Here is a 17,225-nt window from a genome sequence, read left to right as displayed (position 1 = left end):
ACTGGTTGATATTGTCCACAGGTAAAATACTAATGGGTGGCTGTTCAAGATTAGGGTATATACGAGGATGACATGTCAAAATTAGAACAGGAGGACAATGATGGCGATAGGAGACCTTCTGGGCCCACCCTTTGGTGAAGGCTGTTCAAAATCCAAGTTCCCAGATGATATAAAAAAAAACAAGTTAGTGGATGTTCTACTATAGGGGAGTACAGAGATGTTTCACTTCTGTATAGTAGACATGGAAGGATGTCTTGTCACAATTGCAGTGTTTAGTGGAGAACGAGGCAAATCAAAAGGTTGCAGATGTTCTTGTAATGGGTCTTCCACTGGAATGAAGAACCAGGAGGTCTGAAGGCACCCAGACACTGAGCTAGTAATGGGGCGTCAAGCTTAGGCTCTGATCAGGTGAACAACTCACTGTGGAGAATAAATACATGCATCTCAATGATGCCAAGTGGTGCCCCAATGTCAAATGGCTTGCTATTAACAGCTGCAGTGATGACAGAAAGCAAGTTTGACAACAAGAACAGTAAAAAGGTTTGCAGATATGTCTGATGGTGATCTGCTGTTAACACCACCATCCTCCATAGCAAGAGTGTGCACCATCTCCTTTGCTGATGCGTTTAAGGTCGAACAGAAATTATTTTATTTTTTGTTGCAATTCTATGTTGTGATGTCACCCTGTGAAAGACAAATAGGTGAAAGCATGGTAACAGAGGATTCAACGAAGGTCATATCACTTTTCTTTGGTCCAGGTCATCCAAATGCAGTCCCAGTCAGATTCCTTCTCCGTCTAAGTTCTTTAAGATATTTCTTGGCAAAATTCACAATTCTAGACACAATATGAAGCAGAGAGCGAAACCACAAAGACGTTAGGATGGTCTTTGGCAATTGTTTTTATCTTCCACAAGACCTTTACGTGAAGTAAATGCTAGAAAATGTAGGAAAAAAAAAAAAAAGGGGGTTAAAGATTATTAAATGCTTCCTATAGCTAAAAGACACTGATGGAAGGGTTTTTTTATAATAATAAAAAAAAAATCAAAATCTTCCAGTTTCAAGAAGATGTCTGAAGAACAAAAGTGAGATTATGAAGCCACTGAAATGTTCCAGGACACTAATCACATGCCAGAGGAAAGAACCAATGCAAATGCTAGCACAAGTGACAATATGATATGGAAGTCCCTGGGCTCGTAAAGAGGAAAGGTGCTATTTAAACTTTAAAAGATTGTTAGTTTGGGGCTGTATTATTTTTTTTTTTTAACCTCTCTAGTGATGTTGTACACTACGTTCTCTTTACGGGTGTTGCAATGTAGTGCCGGTAATGTCATTCTTAACTAACAAGTAACTTTAGTGTTGGTACTGCTGTTCATGGTGGATAAGCTATCTCACCACAGATAACTTCGGTGTTGAATACCTCCCAAATGCATGAATCTGGAAAACTTTGCAGCTGTGGTCCTGCTGGCAGACAGGAAAAACCATGATACTGTGCACCATGCCATAAGTGAAGTGAGCTGAGCCGCATATAGACACCACATGGCTGATGTCAGTTTCTCTTATCCTTTTCTTGACTTTAGATGCGGCGTTTGTATCAATTCTTAGCAACAGCGTACTGCTCTCGGACTTGGAGCGGGGGGGGGGGGGGGGGGGGGGGAAATATGTGGAGTGGGGCTAAATCAAAAATCCTGCAAGAGTAAGCAGGTAAAATGACCTTTCTGGCTGTCAAGGCTGTATTTGTAAACATATGTACTAATGCTCATATCCTAGATTTCAAACGAGCCTGTTGTAGCAGCTTTGGTGGAACGAGCCCTCAGGACCTCTGGGATTGCCTCTTGACCATTGCAGGCTGTGATTTAGAAGACTACTCATCTAGACAAGACCTCTTTTGAATCATGTTAGCCTTCTTTGCCCCCTGAACACCCAATAAAGAGCTGATCGAACTGATGGTCTTTCAATCCAAGTAAAAAAATCTACGTTTTCTTCTGGTCAAGGCAATGAAGCCTCTTGCCCTCTTGACTGATGAGTGGGCGCAAACAAAGCTGGCAATGTAATCAACTGACCAACATGAAACCGAAGGACTGCTGCCCTGGCTGTCAGTACCAATTTATCGGGAGGGGGAAAAACGAATAATGAGGAGCAAAAAACAAAAGTGCCTGCAATTCTCTCATGCGGACTTAATGGCAATGAGGAATGGTTTTTAGCATCACAAGTCTTAAGGAACAAGTGTGCACAACTGTCAGACCTGTTACCCATAGGGTGTCTTCCTCCAAACTTTGTACATCTCCACTTTTTTTTTGCTTCTGCTGCTCATTCCCTAAAGCATGGTTTAATTGGTTTATACACAAATGGCATATTGAATTTACTTGCACATCCCTTGTGGAGTGGTATACCATATACCCAGGGCCTGTAAATTAAATGCTATCAGTGTCTGCAGCACTTATTTTGCCCCCCACTTATAAAGCACTCTAAAACTGGTCTCCAGGCCTGCCATTGCAGCCTGAATGCAGTGCCACTGCCATGTCGACTTGGCATTTAAAACCCCTTGCCAAGTCTTAAACTCACATATACTTCACTCCCTAAGGTAGGCCCCTAGGTAGCCCATAAGAAAGAGTACTGTGTAATTGAAAGGTTGGACATGTACTTTTAAGTTTTACATGTCCTGGTAGTGAAAAACTCCCAAATTCGTTTGTCAATACTATGAGGCATACCCCTTCCATAAGATAACATTGGGGATTCCTTATGACATTTGATATACTGTACTTCTTAACTGGGTAGGGGTCAGTCAGTCATGTTTAGTACCTATGAAATTGCAATAAATTGTTTTTAATGGTAAAGTCGAATTTATCATTACAATTTTGAAAATGCCATTAGAAAGTTGACATTTTCCTGCCCTGCAGCCCACCTTTGGTCAAATGACCAGGTGTAGGTGACAGTTTTGTAAACTACCCCAAGTCACACAATAGTGGGGGTTGGGTGTGCCTCAATGGCCATCAACTGGCAAGAGGGGAGGCAGCACTGAGCACAGCCCCCTTGCACCTCAATAGGTTGTGCCCGGTCTCCTCACAATAGGCTTAATTACCCTATATGGTCACTGCAGCCAGATGACAACCGAGGGGAGGCAGGAAACTCCCAGAACTTCAAAGAACCTTTCCAGAAACATCTTAACTTCTAGGGGAAGGGCATCAGGGTATATTTATTAAAAAAAAAAAAAACACAGGCCCATCTTCAGTTCACTACTGGACCCACAGAAGGACTCCGAGGACTACCTGCTGCTGTGCACACTACTAGAATGTGCAGAAAAGCAGTCCTTCCCAGTGCGGCATCCGAGTCTGCCTTGAACCCTCAGAGGCCAGCTCTGTTGCTGAGCCCTGCATCTTCACCTGCATCCAGGACTTCCAGAAGTGACTCCTAGGGCTAGTTTGCTAGCCTCCTGTTCAGAACCACAGGGACATAATAGGCTTACATCAACTTGAAACCGAACCTGGACCCAGCCTGAGCGAGTCACGAAGACACTTTCCAGCACTCCGTGTAGACACAATTAGTCAAAGGGCTTCTTGCCACATTGATGACATCCATCACTCCAGTGGGCTGATCCAAAACATTTAACTGTTGTGCAGCAATCTCCACACACAGAGGTGTGGATTGTGGAGAATGACGCAGGACCCTATCATGTTGCTTGGACAGAAGGCCTCCCAAGGCGGAAGCCTGACCGGAGAGCAGATGCTCCGGCTCCAAAGCTCCAGCTACATCAGATGTGGCCCAGTCTGACAGTCAAGATAATTTTGGCCTGGTCTTCTCTGACCATCTTCAGTTCCACAGGCAGGAGATTAAAAGGTTGGAGCATATATATATAGAGGTTTGGGACATCCACTAGCAAAAGTCTTGGCGGAACCTCTAGTGCACAAAAACAGAGACTGCGCATTCTCTGTTGTGACAAATAGATCCAACCAGAACTTTTCCCCATTGACTGAAGAGGCCCTGCACCACGCTAGGGTGGCAAAGCCAGTTATCAGCCAGACAACACCTGCTCAACATGTCCATTCTGGCATTTAGGGAATCCGCTAGAAGGTTAGCAGCCAGGAAGACGTTCTGTTCCAGAGATTTAGAGCCTGTGGCGCAAGGCCCTGGGCCCATCCCCTTATTGCAGAACAACATAGTGGTGAAGTCCTGAAGGCCCATACTATACTCTGCTTGGACAACGGGAAGTCACTCAGGGCTAAACAGATCATACAACTCCGACACTGGTGTGGCGCTGGCTTTCCATAGACAAGCAGCATCCTGATTTCGACATAGCCCTGCTGGTTCAGATAACTGAATGTGTTCCTCTCCTACCCCAAACCACAGGAAGGGTCTGTGGGAAAAGGATGGGTATACAAAAACAGTCCTTAAAGTCCAAAGGCACTAATAAGTCTCCCAAATATAGAGCAGAGAAACGAGGAGCCAATGTGAGCATCTTAAATTTGTCCTTCCATAGCAAAGCCTTTACCAGGTGAAGGCCTTGAAAGGGCCAGAGGCCCCACCATCTGTTTTTAGGACAAGGAAATTGTGAGAACAACTTTCCTTGACTTTTAGTCTGGTACCAGCTCGATGGCACATTTGGAGAGTAAAAGTACCTCATGCAGCAGGATTTTAAAGTGCTTCTCTTAAGTTTGCTCGAGTGGCAGGTCAAGAGTACCTTTGAACAATCTAAAACAGTGGTTCCCACCTTTTGACTCCTGAGAACCCCCCACTGAATAACTTCTGAAAGCTGGGAAGCACACCCGCTACCCCCAAGCAATTTGTAAGATATATATAAAAATTTCAAATCGTAAAACAAATTCACAATAAATACACAAAGTACACACCAAGGAAATACTAAACTCACTAAACATTATTTTATATTGAAATAATATGCACAAATTGAAAAATGTTATTGGGAAGGTTGACTCTGCATCTCCGCGACTAACTACAATGTTTGCTTTTCTTTAGGAAAGCTGGCTCCTCAGGTAAGAATCTACATTTCCCCAAGTGATTTCTGTTTTGGACCACTTTACAGGGGAGTACAAGCTGTAGGGTTCACATGTTGTCCACACTAGTAGGCATTTTCTAAGAATACTTGATCTGGATAAGCACACTTAGGCTTCATTACAGTGGCTAGCATTGACTTTAATAAGAATGTATTCCCACGCAAGCAGCATCAGAAGGATAATGAAACTTATTTGTTGGGGGGGGGGGGGGGGGGGGGGGGGGGGGGAAGAAGGGGTTCACAACTTTCTAATTTGTGCCTTGCAGTTTGCATGCAGCTCTGATGGCAGTTCATGGCTCACTGTGCTAGATTATGATTGCAACCTATGAACTGCACAGTAACAAAATAATTTGTGACAAAAGCAGTAACCTACTGTGCTATGCACAGAAGAAAAAACAACTGTTCGCTGCATGATATAAGTGCGTTGCAGCAGGCATATTAACCATCGGCGCTACCTTAGATGAGTCAAAATTGCCACAAGAAAAAAACTCCCATCTCTCTCCATCAGGTACATTAATCACCAGAGTTATCTTGACTATTTTTACGCCCAAACTGCTGGATGTATAAGGAACTTTGGAGGGCTTTTAAAACTGCTGCACAAATGAAGTAATACATATTAAAAAAACATACTTGTTTCTGTTGAGGCCCCAGCTGGAGAAGTGCCCTCTTGCCAGCCCAGGCCTGTGGACCCCCAGGGAATGTATCACAGACCCCTGGAGATCCACAAACCACACGTTAGGAACCACTAATGTAAAAGACCGATTTGTCAGATGTAATGCTCTCCACCCAGGGACGAAATGTTATATCTTGTCCCCTACTTGCCTGCATGGGCAATCAAGGACACACTAAAATTACTTGTTAGCCATTGCAGCATGGGAGGAATTGGAGAATGGTAATCCATGCTACCTAATTGTGGTCTGCCAGTGCTGTGTCCCTGACTGATATAGTTGCTGCACCACTGGTTGAGGAGGACTGCCATGGTCTACAAGCCAGCTCCATTCGAGTAACCTCTGAAATTATAAAACTAGTGGTGAAATTGTTTTGCTGGTGTCCAGAGTCCTAAGGATCATGTAATGCCTTTGAAAATCTACAGCGGAGTGTTTTTCCCAAGTCTGGACCCAGCAAATGCCATGTATATTAACATCTGTACATCCCTGAAAACCCAGACCACCATCATCTGCGTGCATCTCAAGACCATGTTGGTACAAACACCCTTGCCTACACAATCTAGTATCCACACCAACACTAATCTCACATTTTGCTCCATCCTGTCCTTCACGTGTTGTTCTGCCAAAGAGGCTCTATGATCTTCGTGTCAGCTAGCAAGATCTCACTGACCATGTTCCACAAAGCATTTGTGTATCTGCCCAGCAAACAGGGTTTATGGACCTTGGGGCCAAATTCTTAAATGAAAACATACTCTCGCTGCATGAGTCAATCAATTTAGATCCCCTGCCAGAGGGATTGCTCAGAAAAGATAGGGTTAACTTTGGTAGTAAAAGCCAGTACTGCAAAGCTGAGTCACCAGGCCCAGGTGCGAGTCACTGGCCTACTGGAGGACAAGAATAGGGTTTTGACCATGTAGCCTTTAAAAAGTCAGTAAGGTGCTCATTAAAATACTACCATGGCTTATAGGTGCTAGACCTTGGCTGAAGAATGAGGACATTTAACTCAGTTTAAGTGGGTGATGGGGCTTAAAGAGGAAGCAATGTAGAAACAAAAAGACAGACAACAGCCTCCCTCAACCCCGCCCCACCCCACCCCAAATTCAGTGATTTAAACCTTAGCCTCAGAGCGCCTGCTAATTGCACGACTTGTGGTGGAAGCCCAGGCACCGAGACAAACCGCCTGCAGGTGCTTGACTAACACGTTTCCTGCAGTCATGGCACAGTTTGAATCCTGCTGTTTTGGAAGGAACATATTTCCATAGTACAGTGAAGAAATGTTTAGGGGCTGCTGGAAGACCCGTGAAAGTTGGTAGCGAAACTCCAGATTCGCATTGAGAGGAGCAGAAAAACAACCCACAGCAGAATGCACTGGTTGCTATTATATGCGGTTCCGCTTAGTCACTTCTTGGGAAGTGCAGAGGCTCACAGCACCACCTGCTGGTGCGCAGGAACAGTCTGGTGACAGGAAACATGAAAAATATGAGGGTGTAGTTAGAAGCATCCATTAGAACTACACTTTATTTTTTTTTTTTTTTTTTTAAAGGTATCCTGTCTAAATATTAACGTTTTGGTAGACTAGCCTTCTTGGACGTGATTCACAGCATGTCATTATACGGAACTCTTCACACAACTCTCTGGCTGGCATAGTTCTGAGGGACTTGCATACAGAGAATTATTATAGCGTTTATGATCAGCGATTGCACAATGCAATAAAAAATAAATAAAAAAAAAAGCAGTAAATTCGAAAGGGGAGGCAGGAGAAACAAAAGGCAAAAGCTGCGATAAGGAACAATAAATGGAACACAAAAGGGTTTCCCTGTGAAGGCACAAAACACAAATGTTCTACTATTTCAAATACAGTGAGCACTAATCTCCCAAATAGGACTGCACTACCAGAGTGCATCGACAGTTCGGACTCGCATAAAGGTTCCAAAATTAGGGGCAGCACGTCTTATGGGGGCCACCAACTAGGCAAACAGCCCTCTACGAGGCACCTTCCAAAGTTCTATGCTCCAGTCCATGACACTAGAGGGATAATTAACAAAAGACAAATTGGAAGATAAATACTAAAACTATAAGTACTATGTCCCTGTGGTATGTTGCATGAATACGAAGTAGGTGTACAGCCTTCTAAACTCAGTCGAGTTCATTCGCTCATAAAGACTCGGGGTTATGTTGTGTGCACTACTGATGGAAGGAAAGGTCTTCCAGTTTTTATTCTAATTTTGGGTGAAATACTATAGATTTTCAGCAAAGGAAAACGATTACTCGAGCTGGGTAAAAATGTGGATTGTTTATTAAATAGCAAAAGCAACCAAGAATCCACACATTGCTGTAAAAGATTGCACACAAAAAAATTATGTACAAACTAATCATACAATAAATGTAAAATGACAAAACTTACATCCCTCCTCCCACCCCACCCGCCCCCAAACATCGATACATGAAATGTCTCAAACAGGCAGAAGAGTATCGGAACAAGGACAGCAACACACTTCAATACAGAATACTATTTTAAATATAGTGGGGATAAAAAGTAGGGGAATATTTCAGATTTTACTCGATACTACCAGGGGGTACTATACTACAGGAGTAAATGGGTTGATCTTTTAAAGCCTTTTTGCAGTAGATGTGATTTGTGCTGTGGGTCAATCACAGTATGTTAGCCACCCAAAAAAAAAAAAAAAATGCTAAAAGCGTGTGTGCATGCATGTATATATATATATATATACACACACACACATATACATATATACACACACACACATACATACATACACACACACACACTAGCCCCGTGACAAATGTATCTTCATGTGGGGGAACAGGCCTATGAATTTGAGAATCGGCAGCACTCCATGACCAGCTGTGGAGAAGTAGCTGTTACACATCACTAGTTCATCCATAGACTAGTTGCGAATTATTAATACAATTACAAAATTTAAGTGTGAACTCTAGCGTCAACATTTATTGTGTAATGACGCTAAAGCACTCTTACCTCCGGAAGCTTTTTCCAGGCCATGAATTTCAAAATGCCCTCCCTAGGCTCCCCTACCCTTTGAATGGTTGTAGCAGTAAGCCTTTGTTAGCAAAAATTAACTTCATCCTGGGATCAGGCCATCATTTGTTAATATGGTCTGCTGAAGAAAAGTGCATTCAAATTTTGAGAGGCAGCCTGAATGGGGTCCTGAAGTTTGGATGACACTGAAGGTGCAGGTTTTTTCAAGCAAAATCACCTATTTGCTACAATAAATGTTTAACTATGAGCAAATGGACTGGTCCAAACCATCTATTTTATTATCAAGTTAACAACCATAAACTTTAGTTTTTATTTTGGTTATAAGAACAAAAACACATGCCTACGCCTACTTTTTGAGAAGAATTCCAAAACATGCATTAAAGTTGTTCCTGGAGTGCAAAAACTGATTATTCTTCATCCGAAGTTGCCCAATGCACAACCGGCAGGCTCTTTTCTATACTAGATTTTAATCGTTTGTTTAAATTTGTGACTCGAAAGTGAAACCCTGAAAATATGGCCATGATCTAGCCGTCTTCCAACTATTACGAATCCTCCAACGCCTCCTCCCCGCCCACACACACACACACACACCGGACCGGACATAAAGCCTATGACAACTCTAAAATATTTTTTTTTAAAACGAGATCAACAGGTTTCTGAAACCATGCATCGACCATCATGGAAAACTGTAATATAAAACTTTGGAAAATATCTTCAAGAGCTCCGTTGGTTAAGGCTGGCCGGTGCGGAAATGTAATAAAAATACTGGCCTGTGCCACTATTCAAAACCCTAAATTTCACAACTGACAGGGTGATTTTTGTCTTTCTCCAAATTTCAAGGAGTGCACGCACAACTGAGAGCTGCAGAGTTGGCAGGACACCCGGAAAGATAGACACAAAAAGTTACATGAATTGCAAGTATTTCCAAGTATGCGCAGCGGAATTTAATTGCCAAGAGAACTGAAGTTTGCAACAACGTGGTAACTGATCAACAGATTGTTCAGTGGAAATGTATAGATACCCCCATTCCGATTTTCCACGATACCTAAGAAATGCAATCAATGCTCGACAGCCAGTCTCCCAAAATACTATACAAAAAAATATTTACAGTGACACCATCAGATCATTTCCAAACGGAGTACGCTATCAGACAGAAAATGGGTAGTATACATTCTTATGTTCCAGGGCCAGCGATGAGTTGAAGAAATCTAAAGACTTCCTCGCTGGGTTACATAAAATATAGATAATATTTCTTGGTCAAGAAGACACCTACATTTTCTAAAATCCATCTGATGAGAATCATAGATCCGCTTTGAAAAACGCGGATCACGGTTTCCCACTTGCAACAGGCTGGTGATACACTGCATAAGACTGAAGCATTAAACAATAACATTTGAACATGTACATGCATCCTTAATTTGGGCTTCAACCTATGGGAACCTGCATTTACATAATTTTTAAAGGTATTGAAAATTAGCCAGGAATCCCTCTTAGCGCTAAAAGGAACAGTCGTGCAAACAAAAAGCACGATGTGACCCATTTCTCCGGCTTATACAAAACTTGTGATTGACTGTAGTGCAGGATAAGACTTAGTGAACACTAACAGTGGAAACGGTGATTTGTAGGCATGCCAGGACCGGAGACAGGAGCGTCACAATAACATGGAGCTGGAATAGACAGCCAGTTAGGCACTATGCATTTCAGGAAATAAATGAAAAAGAAAAGTATATAGAAATAAACATTTTCTGCTAACCCAAGTTCCACTGCATGCCTGGTGTTTCTATGCTGCATAGACGCTACTGTTTAAAGTGGACTACCCCAGTTGTATCACAGGTTGAAGGAAGTGGAGAGGACATTTCTGACAAACAGCAGTCACATTTTAAAAAAACTGTACAAAAAGGTGCACCAAATTTCTACATGTATTTACAGGTGCTGCAGCAGCGGTCAGCATTCAAGGCTGCTGAGAACGTTAGCCTGCCAAAAGAAAAAGAAAAACGTTACCTTTATAATAAAATAAAAATAAAAGACACCCCTTACAGTTCTAAAAGTGATACACATGTATACAATTGACTTCTGTTAATAAAATACAAAAGAAAGTTGGAGGGCGACAAGAGGACTAATGGTTAAACCCAGAAGCAGCATTCCCCCCCCCCCCCCAGCAGCAGCTGCAAACCTTTTACTATCAAACGATATTAAACTAGGTTTATCATCTTATAGTAAAAGGGGCGGGGCACGGGCTATGACAGGGACAGAGGGCACAGTAGTCCCCCCTCAGTGCGCATGTATGTTTGGCCAGCCGTCTCGGCCAAACGCACAGGGCGCTCTCCAACCTGGCACTGTGTTGCCGGGTTGGAGAGAGCAGGCAGAGACGGTCTGCTTCAGTGCACCCTGGCTGGGTGCTCCGGCCAATGCGAACACTGCTGTCATGCTTTCAGCAGCATGACAGCAGCATTCGCATTTGGCCGCAGGGCAGGCTGGGCGCCTGTGCCTACAGCAGAGGAGCAGCACAGTGGTAAGAAATTTACGTTTTTAGTGTTTGTTTTTTTAAATGTATCCCCCCCCTACCGCCGTCCGCACGGCCTCTTCAAAACACCACAAGCTGCTCCTGCTTAAATCAGGTCTAAAAGCAGATCGCAGTCACCAAATGCATTTAACGCTTTCCACAATACAGTCAAGCGAATGGGGTTTCATGTGAAGTTTTTGCAAAAGCTTAAGTGAGGCGTGCAAATGCCACCCTTAAGCCACAGCATCTACTGCACTAGGATGTTATATTTAGATAACATTGTAAAAGGTCTTGTGTAATGAAGATAGTCCATGTTTAGTTCTAGCTACAGACAGCTTTAGCTTTCTACTACAGCTTGTCATAACACAACAAAATACAAAAAGGGGAGCTGTGGCTCAGCGCCCAGCAGTTTTTAAAAAAGTTTTTTTTTCTAGTTTACGCAGTGTACACTTCACCTTCAAAAAGGACGACACCATTTTGGCCGACATTCCTTCAATTTCCTGGAGGTCTTCCACCTGTGGAAGCAATGAAAAGTATAAAGTTGCATTACATGTAAGAGGTCAGCACAAACATCAACCTTTGCGAAAACTGCTGAAAAAAAAACCCCGAGAAAACCCAAAGAACTACGGCAAAGTAAACACCAAGTGGTTCTTATAACATTGCTAACCATTGTATGTTTTACCTCACATCTGCCAGCTACCCCCACCCCCTATAATAAACCGCACCAGCTGCTCATTTTCAGCTGTAGCACACCCAAACTCTTGACCAGTCCTACCAATGCTGCATAACGCACATACGGATGCTCACACAGCCACCACTCCTGCTTGCCAGAAACATGCTTGGACAGACTGTGGTTGCCTCCTCTGTAGAGAAGTGTGCTCAGTACTAGATGTGTCTGCACTTCGCGGAGAAGGGCAGACTGTGCTGGGTTTAATACATCTCGTAATAGTGATCTTAAGCTTCACCTCGGCCAGAATCTATGCCTCTAAAAGTGATTAGATGGGTTCACCTTTAGAACAGAGTCCCAGTGCTTTCCCAGCAAAAGCATTGGTCACGCCTGGCAGCAATGTTTTACAGTGTCTTCTCAAATGAGGTGGTGTGTGCAAACAGAAAAATGTACAATTAAAACTACACTTCTGCTGCAGCTCACCTTGTGCCGATGAAACAGCCTCGGGCATAATGCACTCCTGAAACTATGCAAAGGCACTAGCCTACAATTATGACAAGTTGGGAGAGGTCTTTCGTGAGAGGCGTTGCAATACCAGTGGCAGATTAGGTGCTAGGTCAATGACAAATATCAATCGGGCCAGCACAGATTCACATCTTTAAAAACCTCGATTAGACAGACTGGAAGAAATTGAGCATCAGACTTGCTAGTTGTCATTTGCTGACTTCAGTAACTGGAGAAATCAAACCCTGGGTAATCCGAGGGTGCCAATGAAACTTTCCTATACGGATGACACTATTAAAGACGGTCCTGAAGTTCAGACTGGGTAAACACCAACTGCCTAAAAAAATCTCCAATCAAGCCGGTAAGAGAGCAGCTGACCTTCAACAGTCATATTGAGATCAGGATAATCTGAGCCATCGTCCCCGTAAAAACCCAGGATAAGGGTGTTGCTTTTAGGCGAATGGTCAGTTTTCTACATTGTTACTGGTATCCCACTAGAAATGCAAGTACGAGGGTGTGTAGCTTGGTGCAGGTTGAAGATGCCACCCATTGAGACTGGGTTGCAGCTACCGGAGGCTTCAGCATTAGAGCAGTTTTCCAGCAGCCGGTCCACTTGTTTATGCAGCAGAACATCTGCTGAACACAACACCATTAAATTATGTTACTTTGCTCCAGCATTTGCTGATTTTGTCAACATTAATGGTTGCAACTGCCATTTTGACTTTGCTTGGGAGGTTATTTTCAGCTTTCTCCTCAATCGCGCTATGCAGTCTGAACTGCATGGCTCACTTAGTCTCCAATATTGCAGTTTTTACCATTTTGAGCACTTTAAAGAAGCATAATGAAACACTGTTGGAAAATTCATTGCATTCTCAAAGTGACTCTCAAACTAGGTATGATGATCCATCCATGTCGCAGAAATTTATAGACAATTGTAAAATTGAAACAGTGGACACTTGTGAAATACTACATTCAGATATATGAACTTTTAGATTTACTTCATATCTCAACATACATATGTTGAGTCTTAAGATCCTAGTTATTAATTAACTCATAAGGTTAGGTTATCCATGTTGACGTGTTCCCATGAGATCATAATGTATTTCTTCTTCCACCATATAGTTATTGCCCTTTTCCAGTGTCTCATAATCATATATTCCTATACCCGTGGTCTGAATTTCATCCCTCTTGGCTGCCTCTGGATCCCGGTCGTGTCATCTTCCCCTTTATGGTTGCACCACCCAATCCATGTATCTATTTTTTCAATTCTTTCCCATCCTATTTTCCCATTACTTATGTTTCGCCTCTCGTATTTGTTCTCATTTCTACCTTTCATCGCCTCTTGAATCTTCTGTGATACTTGGCTGCTTTTCAAATTCTGCATTGCTTTCTTATTCTTTAATCTTCCTGCTAAAAAAAGTTTCCATTCTTTGTTCTATAAGCAAAACATTTTCTTGTAATTGTTTATATGTAGAGTTCAATAGCGTCCCTATAATCTATTATTTATGACTAACATTCCAAGTGATAACACCTAAAAGGTTGAGTTCACACCCATTAAACAAGGGTGCCCACTCATTTAGCTAAACTAAATATTGACATTGCTTTACTGCGGGAAACTCCTGTTGATCTAGAAGGCAAGAAAATTGTATGTAATTGGGTGGGACGTGCATTTACCTCACCAGGAAATAGGAAACGCAGTGGGTCTCTAGTTCTTTGTAAGAAAACCTTAGATTTTGCATTAATCTCACATGAATCAGATCAAGACAGTGGTTGGCTTCTATTAAGTTGAGTGACTAAGGTACTACCAATTTTCAATATATATGCACCAACATCTTTTGATAAATCCTTTTGGCCACTCATTAAAAACAAACTAATGTCTATTACTGACTATTATTTATTTTTTGGTGGAGATTGTAATCTCGTAATGGGTCAATTTTTAGACCGTTCATCCAAATCATCTTTTGTTTCTTCCTCCTCACGCAAATAATTCACTGCAGTCATCAAAGCGGTCATTGACTAAAGGAGAATTTGCAACCCTTGCTTACATTAATATACATTATTTTCACCTATACACTTCAGTTCGTGATTGATCCCCCTTTTTTTTTTCTAAAGCTTTATCTCAGATTATACAAGTAGGTACAGGTACAATTTTAATTTCTGACCATGCCCTGGTAACATTAGCTCTGGATCTTTTTCCCCTTTCCTCCAAAAGTGAGAAGATGGTGCTTCAATACTACTACTAGATAACAGTTACAAAACATCTCAATGCTTTAATGGAATAACTTTTTTTTTTTTTTTTTTAAACACAATGACACTAGATATGTCTTTTCAGATCATTTGGGAAGCTTTTAAAGCTTTCTCTAGAGACTATTAGATATTTTACCAACAGAAAGACCAGTTAAAAAAAACAAAAAAAACAAAAACAAAATTACATTAGATCTCAAAGCACATTAAAACCGTAGAGCATTCACATTTTATGTCCAAATCTCAGTCTTGTCTAGATTAAATGATTAAAGGCAAGTTTGTTTTTAATAAACCTCCAACAGAAGATGCTACCTCTTATCGTCTTAATTCAAGTGCTAAATACTATGGAGGTCAAAATAAGGCAGGCAACATTCTAGCTAACAAGATGGACTGAGTGTTGCAACTTTTCCAAACACTCAGCCCCCCCAGTCATAGATATGGGTTGAATCCATCGTTCTTTTGCTCACCATGCCACACTGGATTTAAACCAGACACTTGGAAAGGCGCTCTGAATAGTGACAGCGAGTGGAGCTGTTCAGCATAATTCCATGCCAAAGAGAAAACACGCAGTCGTGATTTGGAACCAGATGCAATAGAGAAATTTTGAGCAACCACTTCGATGGCCAGGCTACGAATAAAGGTATTTGCCCTAATATAAGGCTAGGAAGGTGCAACAATCAAACCTGTGTCACAGGCACAGCTTGTGACAGCATGGAAACACTAACATTCACCCAAGTGAGAACACACTCCACTCACCTCTCCTCCAAACACAATGTCTGGTACAACTTCTAACCCCAGGAATTCAGGCTAACTGCTTTCCCTGACCAAAGATTGGGCTTTGAACTTCAGAAAAATACAATGTACAAAGCCTCAATGGCATTTTGGCACAAACAAGTGGTACAACAAGCTGGAGATCCACCCAGCTGTAAAAGTGTCAGAAGTTAGACAAATCTGGTCAGACTCTGAATAAGGTGCCCACATAAACAAGGCTTCATACACCTCACCAGAAAACGATCCCTAGACAGTGCACCTAGCTACTTCAGTGGGAGAATAAGTGTTGGGTACCATACCTAGACTCAGTATCCGTACTTTCGTCTAGACTCATCTTTCCAATTAAGACACACAAAGCAGATGTTATGTAGATCAGAGGTTGCAAATGGGAAAATAATGCGCCTGAAGTAAAGGGGTACAAAGCAAGAATAGTATAACATGCTCAAACGTCAAACTCACTGTGGGAAGAATCAAAGGAAGAGGTTTCAATCCACACCAATTTCTTGATCCACCACACCCCCCCTCCCCAAAATCCCTTTTCAGTGCCATGCCATTTAAAATAAGCAACCTGCCTCGATAACGCGCATCTAAATCTTGGCCAACTGATGCAAGGAATATCTTAAGGCATTATTCACAGAGTTGCAATTGCACTAATAATGGGAAGTGAATACTCAGAGAAAATACCTCATGGGAGCACGGAGGGGGGGGGGGGGATTGGTTAGAGGAGGGTAGCAGATATGGATATTCCGCTCCAAACTCCGTAATGTAGATGGTACACACCTCCACAGGGCAAGGGGCACACAACACTAAGTGAGATTGGACGAGTAATCTATTAAAGAGCTAGAGAGGTTTCTGGCTTCAAAAATAGATTCTGCTGGGACCATCTAACTAAGAACAGAAAAAAGGCAGTTAGAAGGAATAAGTCAAATTCACTAGTTAAAAGATAAGCACACACATTTGCTGTAGAGTATTTCACATTAAGGAAATTCCCTTGCTCTATTACCTTTGAGAAGGGCCCGTTGATCTGCCTCCAGCCAATGATGAGCTTCGCCTTCTTGTCTCCAATCTTTTGCAAAGATTTCAGATCTTTCAGGTTCCCACCATTGAGCATGTTCAGAATGTTCTTGCGAGCCTGCTCCATGGTATCGGCATTGACATTTATTCCCCAGTTAGTTTCATTCTCCACCCCTTCGCAGGAGACCTTTAAATAAAGAATAAATATGTCCATTCCAGAACCTTATGACAAACTAGTTCCAAATTAGACTTTCACTAGCAAACAACAGGGCAATGATATGAGGCCCAAATGCTCACTCATAGCCAACTACCAAATTTATTTATTTCAGGGTCTCAAATCAACACAAAGAAAATGCTCAAACCTAGGTTCTCCAGCATGATTATCTTTCATAGGCTTAGATGTCAAAAAACCTCAACCACAAACCACAAAAAGTAAGCCTTAAATTATCGTTTTTGTAGGATTTGACAAATTATGACGAAAAGCCCATTCAAAATGTGATAATCTTAATACATTGGGGCCTCTGTTCATGTAAAAGCCAGTCTGCACCTTTACTTCTGGAAGGCAGGGAGGATCACAATAGTGAGCATCTTCCCCCCCTAACTTGTTTGTCATTACAAAGTTCAATTTGGATGTATTGTTGCTAGTGGTAGGAGTGAGAAGCTTTTAACTTTGCCAATTTACCAGCTTCCTTCTGAGAAGAGTATCACCAGAGGTAGGGTTCATGGCTCCCAAAAGCAAGGGAAGCCCACCAGAAGCACAAATGAACTGTAGTTGCAAGGCTCAGCGGCAGACATCTGCCTCTGCCGGAGTTAAGAAAAATGGATAAACA

General features: G+C 42.2%; 1 protein-coding gene across 1 annotated transcript in view; it reads right to left on the bottom strand.

Moving 5' to 3' along the window:
• Positions 1 to 7,947: 7,947 nt before the first annotated feature.
• The window catches only part of KIF22 (kinesin family member 22), a 136,180-nt gene continuing 126,902 nt past the window's right edge, over positions 7,948 to 17,225 (bottom strand). The window contains exons 12-14 of the mRNA XM_069244087.1: positions 16,385 to 16,582; positions 11,651 to 11,710; positions 7,948 to 10,666 (exon numbers count right to left, since the gene is read on the bottom strand). Coding sequence (XP_069100188.1) covers positions 10,637 to 10,666; positions 11,651 to 11,710; positions 16,385 to 16,582 — 288 coding nt within the window. The 3' untranslated portion in view covers positions 7,948 to 10,636. The remainder of the gene's footprint in view (positions 10,667 to 11,650; positions 11,711 to 16,384; positions 16,583 to 17,225) is intronic.

Source organism: Pleurodeles waltl, chromosome 7, assembly GCF_031143425.1.
Source record: "Pleurodeles waltl isolate 20211129_DDA chromosome 7, aPleWal1.hap1.20221129, whole genome shotgun sequence".
In the NCBI taxonomy this organism is placed as follows: Eukaryota; Metazoa; Chordata; class Amphibia; order Caudata; family Salamandridae; genus Pleurodeles; species Pleurodeles waltl.
The sequence above is the reverse complement of the archived record's forward strand: the minus strand, read 5'-3'. Positions and strand labels throughout refer to the sequence as shown.